At 49.8% G+C, this 11,416-nt stretch overlaps 1 protein-coding gene across 1 annotated transcript in view; it reads right to left on the reverse strand.

Moving 5' to 3' along the window:
• Nucleotides 1-1,066: 1,066 nt before the first annotated feature.
• LOC128690351 (ADAMTS-like protein 5) overlaps nucleotides 1,067-11,416 on the reverse strand; it is a gene marked incomplete at its 3' end in the record, with an annotated part of 271,296 nt that continues 260,946 nt past the window's right edge. Inside the window, 1 exon segment of the mRNA XM_070095193.1 lies at nucleotides 1,067-1,150. Coding sequence (XP_069951294.1) covers nucleotides 1,067-1,150 — 84 coding nt within the window.

Raw genomic sequence — 11,416 nt, forward strand, 5'->3', positions numbered from 1 at the left:
AACTGTACCTACACTGTATCTACACGATATCTACACTGTATCTACACTGTACCTACACTGTATCTACACGATATCTACACTGTATCTACACTGTACCTACACTGTATCTACTCTTTACCTACACTCTACCTACACTGCATCTACACTGTATGTACACTTTACCTACACTGTATCTATACTGTACCTACACTGTGATTACACTGTATCTACACTGTATCTACACTGTATCTACACTGTACCTACACTGTATCTACACTGTACCTACACTGTACCTACACTGTATCTACACTGTACCTACACTGTATCTACACTGTACCTACACTGTACCTACACTGTACCTACACTGTACCTACACTGTACCTACACTGTATCTACACTGTACCTACACTGTATCTACACTGTACCTACACTGTACCTACACTGTACCTACACTGTATCTACACTATACCTACACTGTACCTACACTGTATCTACACTGTATCTACACTGTACCTACACCTTACCTACACTGTATCTATACTGTACCTACACTGTACCTACACTGTATCTACACTGTACCTACACTGTACCTACACTGTACCTACACTGTATCTACACTGTATCTACGCTGTACCTTCACTGTACTTACACTGTACCTACACTGTATCTACTCTTTACCTTCACTGTATCTACACTGTACCTACACTGTATCTACTCTTTACCTTCACTGTACCTTCACTGTACCTACACTGTATCTACTCTTTACCTTCACTGTATCTACACTGTATCTACACTTTACCTACACTGTATCTATACTGTACCTACACTGTATCTACGCTGTACCTTCACTGTACTTACACTGTATCCACACTGTAACTACACTGTATCTACACTGTAAGTGAGTTTTGAGAGCCGCTTGTCCTGAGGGACAGTACCAGGAGCTGGAGCTCTGACCCCTTCCCTTAAAATATTACGAATATATTTTCAAATAAATAGAATATTTTTACATACAGGTGCATGCACGCACACACGCGCGCACGCATACACGCACGCGCACACACACACACATACACACGCACACACTTACCTAGAAAGTTAGCTGAGGTGTCTCTAACAAAGATGTTTGTGGCCCCTTTAGGAATGTGTGTGACTTCGTAGTAACCGAAGTTTCCTGTAAGAGAGTCAAGAGTTACTGGTGGCTTATGTAATAATAATAATAATAATAATAATAATAATAATAATAATAATAATAATAATAATAATAATAATAATAATAATCTTTATTTCTACAAGTACATTATACAAATTATACAGATTATAGCTGACATCAATGACATCTATGTAGAGCATAGTACGCAGCTTAGGTTGATTTTGTTCCCCAGGATGCAACCCACACCTGTTGGCTAACACCCAGGTACCTACTTACTGCTGGGTGAACAGGGACAGCAGGTGAAAGGTGACTAATACCCAGGTACCTACTTACTGTTATATGAACAATGACAGCAGGTGTAAGGTGATTAAGACAGGGTACCTACCTACTATGTGAACAATGACAGCAAGTGTAAAGGTGACTAACATCCAGGTACCTACTTACTGCTAGGTGAATAGGGACAGAAGGTATCTTATTGAAACACGCCCCCACTGCTTCCACCGATGCCGGGGACCTGAGTGTACGAAGTGCGTTACCAATGAAGCTACGGGGCCGAGGTGTCTGAGCAGGTTGTGGAGAATTCTGGGTAGATCACAGAGGTTCATAACTAAGCTCAATAGTGTTGCGGCTAGGAAGAGAGAGGTTCTGCTCAGGTTGCAGGAGTTCTAGGCTGACAGTGGGGGGGGGAGGGGTTCTGGATAACTAGTCGAGGCTGACATTTGGGTCCCGTCGTGTTGCTGTGACTTGTATGGATAGAAAAGTGATATTCGAGGATTTCACCGAAGACTGTAAAGGTTCTGCTCTGATTGTGGAGGGTTCTGGGCACGTTATGGAAGTTCTAAGCAGGCTATGAAAATTTTGGAGGGTTCTGGGCATGTTGTAAAGGTTCTGGGCATGTTGCAAGGGGTCTGGGCACGTGATCCTAGTTTCTAGTGGGTTACTGGGTAGTCCCGGTAGTGGCTTAGAGTGGGTTACTGGGTAATGGTCTGGAGTGGGGTACTCACTGGGTGGAGGTGTGGAGTGGGATACTCACTGGGTAATGGTCTGGAGTGGGATACTCACTGGGTGGTGATCTGGAGTGGGTTACTCACTGGGTAATGGTCTGGAGTGGGATACTCACTGGGTGGTGATGTGGAGTGGGATACTCACTGGGTGGTGATCTGGAGTGGGTTACTCACTGGGTGGTGATCTGGAGTGGGTTACTCACTGGGTGGTGATCTGGAGTGGGTTACTCACTGAGTGGTGGTCTGGGGTGGGATACTCACTGGGTGGTGATCTGGAGTGGGTTACTCACTGAGTGGTGGTCTGGAGTGGGTTACTCACTGAGTGGTGATCTGGGGTGGGTTACTCACTGAGTGGTGATCTGGAGTGGGTTACTCACTGGGTGGTGATCTGGAGTGGATTACTCACTGGGTGGTGGTCTGGAGTGGGTTACTCACTGGGTGGTGATCTGGAGTGGGTTACTCACTGAGTGGTGATCTGGAGTGGGTTACTCACTGAGTGGTGATCTGGAGTGGGTTACTCACTGGGCGGTGGTCTGGAGTGGGTTACTCACTAGGTGGTGATCTGGAGTGAGATACTCACTGGGTGGTTATCTGGAGTGGGTTACTCACTGAGTGGTGATCTGGAGTGGGTTACTCACTGAGTCGTGATCTGGAGTGGGTTACTCACTGGGTGGTGGTCTGGAGTGGGTTCCTCACTAGGTGGTGATCTGGAGTGGGTTACTCACTGAGTGGTTGTCTGAAGTGGGATACTCACTGGGTGGTGATCTGGAGTGGGTTACTCACTGAGTGGTGATCTGGAGTGGGTTACTCACTGAGTGGTGATCTGGAGTGGGTTACTCACTGGGTGGTGGTCTGGAGTGGGTTACTCACCTGGTGGTGGTCTGGAGTGGGTTACTCACTTGGTGCTCATCTGGAGTGGGTTACTCACTGGGTGGTGATCTGGAGTGGGTTACTCACTAGGTGGTGACCTGCAGTGGGTTACTCACTTGGTGCTGATCTGGAGTGGGTTACTCACTGGGTGGTGGTCTGGAGTGGGTTACTCACTGAGTGGCGGTCTGGAGTGGGTTACTCGCTGGGTGGTGGTCTGGAGTGGGTTACTCACTGGGTGGTGATCTGGAGTGGGTTACTCACTGAGTGGTGGTCTGGAGTGGGTTACTCACTGGGTGGTGATCTGGAGTGGGTTACTCACTGGGTGGTGGTCTGGAGTGGGTTACTCACTGGGTGGTGATCTGGAGTGGGTTACTCACTGGGTGGTGGTCTTTAGTGGGTTACTCACTGGGTGGTGATCTGGACTGGGTTACTCACTGGGTTGTAGTCTTTAGTGGGTTACTCACTGGGTGGTGGTCAGGAGTGGGTTACTCACTGGGTGGTGGTCTGGAGTGGGTTACTCACTGGTTCGTGGTCTGGAGTGGGTTACTCACTGGGTGGTGATCTGGAGGGGGTTTCTCACTGAGTGGTGGTCTGGAGTGGGTTACTCACTGGGTGGTGGTCTGGAGTGGGTTACTCACTGGGTGGTGGTCTGGAGTGGGTTACTCACTGGGTGGTGGTCTGGAGTGGGCTACTCACTGGGCGGTGGTCTGGAGTGAGTTACTCATTGGGTGGTGGTCTGGAGTGAGTTCCTCACTGGTTGTTGGCCTGGAGGGGGTTACTCACTGGGTGGTGGTCTGGAGTGGGTTACTCACTGGGTGGTGGTCTGGAGTGAGTTGCTCACTGGTTGTTGGCCTGGAGGGGGTTACTCACTGGGTGGTGGTCTGGAGTGGGTTACTCACTGGGTGGTGGTCTGGAGTGAGTTGCTCACTGGTTGTTGGCCGGGAGGGGGTTACTCACTGGGTGGAGGTCTGGAGTGAGTTACTCACTGGGTGGAGGTCTGGAGTGAGTTACTCACTGGGTGGAGGTCTGGAGTGGGCTACGCACTGGGCGGTGGTCTGGAGTGAGTTACTCATTGGGTGGTGGTCTGGAGTGAGTTCCTCACTGGTTGTTGGCCTGGAGGGGGTTACTCACTGGGTGGTGGTCTGGAGTGAGTTACTCACTGGGTGGAGGTCTGGAGTGAGTTACTCACTGGGTGGTGGTCTGGAGTGAGTTACTCACTGGGTGGAGGTCTGGAGTGAGTTACTCACTGGGTGGTGGTCTGGGGTGAGTTACTCACTGGGTGGTGGTCTGGGGTGAGTTACTCACTGGGTGGTGGTCTGGGGTGAGTTACTCACTGGGTGGTGGTCTGGGGTGAGTTACTCACTGGGTGGAGGTCTGGAGTGAGTTACTCACTGGGTGGTGGTCTGGAGTGAGTTACTCACTGGGTGGTGGTCTGGGGTGAGTTACTCACTGGGTGGTGGTCTGGGGTGAGTTACTCACTGGGTGGTGGTCTGGGGTGAGTTACTCACTGGGTGGTGGTCTGGGGTGAGTTACTCACTGGGTGGTGGTCTGGAGTGAGTTACTCACTGGGTGGTGGTCTGGGGTGAGTTACTCACTGGGTGGTGGTCTGGGGTGAGTTACTCACTGGGTGGTGGTCTGGAGTGAGTTACTCACTGGGTGGTGGTCTGGGGTGAGTTACTCACTGGGTGGTGGTCTGGGGTGAGTTACTCACTGGGTGGTGGTCTGGAGTGAGTTACTCACTGGGTGGTGGTCTGGGGTGAGTTACTCACTGGGTGGTGGTCTGGGGTGAGTTACTCACTGGGTGGTGGTCTGGAGTGAGTTACTCACTGGGTGGTGGTCTGGGGTGAGTTACTCACTGGGTGGTGGTCTGGGGTGAGTTACTCACTGGGTGGTGGTCTGGGGTGAGTTACTCACAGGGTGGTGGTCTGGGGTGAGTTCCTCACTGGTTGTTGGCCTGGAGGGGGTTACTCACTGGGTGGTGGTCTGGAGTGGGTTACTCACTGGGTGGTGGTCTGGAGTGAGTTACTCATTGGGTGGTGGTCTGGAGTGAGTTCCTCACTGGTTGTTGGCCTGGAGGGGGTTACTCACTGGGTGGTGGTCTGGAGTGGGTTACTCACTGGGTGGTGGTCTGGAGTGAGTTGCTCACTGGTTGTTGGCCTGGAGGGGGTTACTCACTGGGTGGTGGTCTGGAGTGGGTTACTCACTGGGTGGTGGTCTGGAGTGAGTTGCTCACTGGTTGTTGGCCGGGAGGGGGTTACTCACTGGGTGGAGGTCTGGAGTGAGTTACTCACTGGGTGGAGGTCTGGAGTGAGTTACTCACTGGGTGGAGGTCTGGAGTGGGCTACTCACTGGGCGGTGGTCTGGAGTGAGTTACTCATTGGGTGGTGGTCTGGAGTGAGTTCCTCACTGGTTGTTGGCCTGGAGGGGGTTACTCACTGGGTGGTGGTCTGGAGTGAGTTACTCACTGGGTGGAGGTCTGGAGTGAGTTACTCACTGGGTGGTGGTCTGGAGTGAGTTACTCACTGGGTGGAGGTCTGGAGTGAGTTACTCACTGGGTGGTGGTCTGGGGTGAGTTACTCACTGGGTGGTGGTCTGGGGTGAGTTACTCACTGGGTGGTGGTCTGGGGTGAGTTACTCACTGGGTGGTGGTCTGGGGTGAGTTACTCACTGGGTGGAGGTCTGGAGTGAGTTACTCACTGGGTGGTGGTCTGGAGTGAGTTACTCACTGGGTGGTGGTCTGGGGTGAGTTACTCACTGGGTGGTGGTCTGGGGTGAGTTACTCACTGGGTGGTGGTCTGGGGTGAGTTACTCACTGGGTGGTGGTCTGGGGTGAGTTACTACTGGGTGGTGGTCTGGAGTGAGTTACTCACTGGGTGGTGGTCTGGGGTGAGTTACTCACTGGGTGGTGGTCTGGGGTGAGTTACTCACTGGGTGGTGGTCTGGAGTGAGTTACTCACTGGGTGGTGGTCTGGGGTGAGTTACTCACTGGGTGGTGGTCTGGGGTGAGTTACTCACTGGGTGGTGGTCTGGAGTGAGTTACTCACTGGGTGGTGGTCTGGGGTGAGTTACTCACTGGGTGGTGGTCTGGGGTGAGTTACTCACTGGGTGGTGGTCTGGTGTGAGTTACTCACTGGGTGGTGGTCTGGGGTGAGTTACTCACTGGGTGGTGGTCTGGGGTGAGTTACTCACTGGGTGGTGGTCTGGAGTGGTTACTCACTGGGTCGTGGTCTGGAGTGGGTTACTCACTGGGTGTGGTGGTCTGGGGTGAGTTACTCACTGGGTGGTGGTCTGGGTTGAGTTACTCACAGGGTGGTGGTCTGGGGTGAGTTACTCACTGGGTGGTGGTCTGGGGTGAGTTACTCACTGGGTGGTGGTCTGGGGTGAGTTACTCACTGGGTGGTGGTCTGGGGTGAGTTACTCATTGGGTGGTGGTCTGGAGTGAGTTACTCACTGGGTGGTGGTCTGGGGTGAGTTACTCACTGGGTGGTGGTCTGGAGTGAGTTACTCACTGGGTGGTGGTCTGGAGTGAGTTACTCACTGGGTGGTGGTCTGGGGTGAGTTACTCACTGGGTGGTGGTCTGGAGTGAGTTACTCACTGGGTGGTGGTCTGGAGTGAGTTACTCACTGGGTGGTGGTCTGTGTCATGTGGGGGGTTCGATTACATGGACTGGGTAAAGAAAAGTCACATAGACAATAATGGAGTATAATTATAACGGAATATATGGGAAATATATGGGGAAATAAATGGGATTAAATCTGGAGTATCTGAGAGAGTTAGAGCAAAGGAAGGGGTAGCAGTAATGTTAAATGATCAGTTATGGAAGGAGAAAAGAGAATATGAATGTGTAAATTCAAGAATTATGTGGATTAAAGTAAAGGTTGGATGCGAGAAGTGGGTCATAATAAGCGTGTATGCACCTGGAGAAGAGAGGAATGCAGAGGAGAGAGAGAGATTTTGGGAGATGTTAAGTGAATGTATAGGAGCCTTTGAACCAAGTGAGAGAGTAATTGTGGTAGGGGACCTGAATGCTAAAGTAGGAGAAACTTTTAGAGAGGGTGTGGTAGGTAAGTTTGGGGTGCCAGGTGTAAATGATAATGGGAGCCCTTTGATTGAACTTTGTATAGAAAGGGGTTTAGTTATAGGTAATACATATTTTAAGAAAAAGAGGATAAATAAGTATACACGATATGATGTAGAGCGAAATGACAGTAGTTTGTTGGATTATGTATTGGTAGATAAAAGACTGTTGAGTAGACTTCAAGATGTACATGTTTATAGAGGGGCCACAGATATATCAGATCACTTTCTAGTTGTAGCTACACTGAGAGTAAAAGGTAGATGGGATACAAGGAGAATAGAAGCATCAGGGAAGAGAGAGGTGAAGGTTTATAAACTAAAAGAGGAGGCAGTTAGGGTAAGATATAAACAGCTATTGGAGGATAGATGGGCTAATGAGAGCATAGGCAATGGGGTCGAAGAGGTATGGGGTAGGTTTAAAAATGTAGTGTTAGAGTGTTCAGCAGAAGTTTGTGGTTACAGGAAAGTGGGTGCAGGAGGGAAGAGGAGCGATTGGTGGAATGATGATGTAAAGAGAGTAGTAAGGGAGAAAAAGTTAGCATATGAGAAGTTTTTACAAAGTAGAAGTGATGCAAGGAGGGAAGAGTATATGGAGAAAAAGAGAGAGGTTAAGAGAGTGGTGAAGCAATGTAAAAAGAGAGCAAATGAGAGAGTGGGTGAGATGTTAGCAACAAATTTTGTTGAAAATAAGAAAAAGTTTTGGAGTGAGATTAACAAGTTAAGAAAGCCTAGAGAACAAATGGATTTGTCAGTTAAAAATAGGAGAGGAGAATTATTAAATGGAGAGTTAGAGGTATTGGGAAGATGGAGGGAATATTTTGAGGAATTGTTAAATGTTGATGAAGATAGGGAAGCTGTGATTTCGTGTATAGGGCAAGGAGGAATAACATCTTGTAGGAGTGAGGAAGAGCCAGTTGTGAGTGTGGGGGAAGTTCGTGAGGCAGTAGGTAAAATGAAAGGGGGTAAGGCAGCCAGGATTGATGGGATAAAGATAGAAATGTTAAAAGCAGGTGGGGATATAGTTTTGGAGTGGTTGGTGCAATTATTTAATAAATGTATGGAAGAGGGTAAGGTACCTAGTGATTGGCAGAGAGCACGCATAGTTCCTTTGTATAAAGGCAAAGGGGATAAAAGAGAGTGCAAAAATTATAGGGGGATAAGTCTGTTGAGTGTACCTGGTAAAGTGTATGGTAGAGTTATAATTGAAAGAATTAAGAGTAAGACGGAGAATAGGATAGCAGATGAACAAGGAGGCTTTAGGAAAGGTAGGGGGTGTGTGGACCAGGTGTTTACAGTGAAACATATAAGTGAACAGTATTTAGATAAGGCTAAAGAGGTCTTTGTGGCATTTATGGATTTGGAAAAGGCGTATGACAGGGTGGATAGGGGGGCAATGTGGCAGATGTTGCAAGTGTATGGTGTAGGAGGTAGGTTACTGAAAGCAGTGAAGAGTTTTTACGAGGATAGTGAGGCTCAAGTTAGAGTATGTAGGAAAGAGGGAAATTTTTTCCCAGTAAAAGTAGGCCTTAGACAAGGATGTGTGATGTCACCGTGGTTGTTTAATATATTTATAGATGGGGTTGTAAGAGAAGTAAATGCGAGGGTCTTGGCAAGAGGCGTGGAGTTAAAAGATAAAGAATCACACACAAAGTGGGAGTTGTCACAGCTGCTCTTTGCTGATGACACTGTGCTTTTGGGAGATTCTGAAGAGAAGCTGCAGAGATTGGTGGATGAATTTGGTAGGGTGTGCAAAAGAAGAAAATTAAAGGTGAATACAGGAAAGAGTAAGGTTATGAGGATAACAAAAAGATTAGGTGATGAAAGATTGAATATCAGATTGGAGGGAGAGAGTATGGAGGAGGTGAACGTATTCAGATATTTGGGAGTGGACGTGTCAGCGGATGGTTCTATGAAAGATGAGGTGAATCATAGAATTGATGAGGGAAAAAGAGTGAGTGGTGCACTTAGGAGTCTGTGGAGACAAAGAACTTTGTCCTTAGAGGCAAAGAGGGGAATGTATGAGAGTATAGTTTTACCAACGCTCTTATATGGGTGTGAAGCGTGGGTGATGAATGTTGCAGCAAGGAGAAGGCTGGAGGCAGTGGAGATGTCATGTCTGAGGGCAATGTGTGGTGTGAATATAATGCAGAGAATTCGTAGTTTGGAAGTTAGGAGGAGGTGCGGGATTACCAAAACTGTTGTCCAGAGGGCTGAGGAAGGGTTGTTGAGGTGGTTCGGACATGTAGAGAGAATGGAGCGAAGCAGAATGACTTCAAGAGTGTATCAGTCTGTAGTGGAAGGAAGGCGGGGTAGGGGTCGGCCTAGGAAGGGTTGGAGGGAGGGGGTAAAGGGGGTTTTGTGTGCGAGGGGCTTGGACTTCCAGCAGGCATGCGTGAGCGTGTTTGATAGGAGTGAATGGAGACAAATGGTTTTTAATACTTGACGTGCTGTTGGAGTGTGAGCAAAGTAACATTTATGAAGGGATTCAGGGAAACCGGCAGGCCGGACTTGAGTCCTGGAGATGGGAAGTACAGTGCCTGCACTCTGAAGGAGGGGTGTTAATGTTGCAGTTTAAAAACTGTAGTGTAAAGCACCCTTCTGGCAAGACAGTGATGGAGTGAATGATGGTGAAAGTTTTTATTTTTCGGGCCACCCTGCCTTGGTGGGAATCGGCCAGTGTGATAATAAAAAAAAAAAAATATGGGAAGCACAAGGCCCGCCCTGCCTCTGCTCTCTATCTGAAGACTGACTCACGAATTGGGTCCTAGGGGTGAGCGGCGTTCAAAAACATGCTATTGTTAGCAGCAACATGAATAACAGTCAGTGATTCACGCAGACGGTTGGTAGTCAGTCATACTGCTGGTAACTGGTTACTGGTAACTGGTACTACCGGGAACTGATACTACTGAGATCTGGAGTGGGTTACTCACTGGGTCGTGGTCTGGAGTGGGTTACTCACTGGGTGGTGGTCTGGAGTGGGTTACTCACTGGGTGGTGGTCTGGAGTGGGTTACTCACTGGGTGGTGGTCTGGAGTGGGTTACTCACTGGGTGGTGGTCTGGAGTGGGTTACTCACTGGGTGGTGGTCTGGAGTGGGTTACTCACTGGGTCGTGGTCTGGAGTGGGTTACTCACTGGGTGGTGGTCTGGAGTGGGTTATTCACTGGGTCGTGGTCTGGAGAGGGTTACTCACTGGGTGGTGGTCTGGAGTGGGTTACTCACTGGGTGGTGGTCTGGAGTGGGTTACTCACTGGATGGTGGTCTGGAGTGGGTTACTCACTGGCTGGTGGTCTGGAGTGGGTTACTCACTGGTTCGTGGTCTGGAGTGGGTTACTCACTGGGTGGTGATCTGGAATGGGTTACTCACTGGGTGGTGGTCTGGAGTGGGTTACTCACTGGGTGGTGGTCTGGAGTGGGCTACTAACTGGGTGGTGGTCTGGAGTGGGTTACTCACTGGGTGGTGGTCTGGAGTGGGTTATTCACTGGTTCGTGGTCTGGAGTGGGTTACTCACTGGGTGGTGGTCTGGAGTGGGTTACTCACTGGGTGGTGGTCTTTAGTGGGTTACTCACTGGGTGGTGGTCTGGAGTGGGTTACTCACTGGGTGGTGGTCTGGAGTGGGTTACTCACTGGGTGGTGGTCTGGAGTGGGTTACTCACTGGGTGGTGGTCTGGAGTGGGTTACTCACTGGGTGGTGATCTGAATTGGGTTACTCACTGGGTGGTGGTCTGGAGTGGGTTACTCACTGGGTGGTGGTCTGGAGTGGGTTACTCGCTGGTTCGTGGTCTGGAGTGGGTTACTCACTGGGTGGTGGTCTCGAGTGGGTTACTCACTGGGTGGTGATCTAGAGTGGGTTACTCACTGGGTGGCGGTCTGGAGTGGGTTACTCACTGGGTGGTGGTCTTTAGTGGGTTACTCACTGGGTGATGGTCTGGAGTGGGTTACTCACTGGGTGGTGGTCTGGAGTGGGTTACTCACTGGTTCGTGGTCTGGAGTGGGTTACTCACTGGGTGGTGGTCTGGAGTGGGTTACTCACTGGGTGGTGGTCTGGAGTGGGTTACTCACTGGTTCGTGGTCTGGAGTGGGTTACTCACTGGGTGGTGGTCTGGAGTGGGTTACTCACTGGTTCGTGGTCTGGAGTGGGTTACTCACTGGGTGGTGATCTAGAGTTGGTTACTCACTGGGTGGTGGTCTGGAGTGGGTTACTCACTGGGTTGTGGTCTTTAGTGGGTTACTCACTGGGTGGTGGTCTGGAGTGGGTTACTCACTGGTTCGTGGTCTGGAGTGGGTTACTCACTGGGTGGTGGTCTGGAGTGGTTACTCACTGGGTGGTGGTCTG

Source organism: Cherax quadricarinatus, chromosome 1 (assembly GCF_038502225.1).
Source record: "Cherax quadricarinatus isolate ZL_2023a chromosome 1, ASM3850222v1, whole genome shotgun sequence".
Taxonomy (NCBI): Eukaryota; Metazoa; Arthropoda; class Malacostraca; order Decapoda; family Parastacidae; genus Cherax; species Cherax quadricarinatus.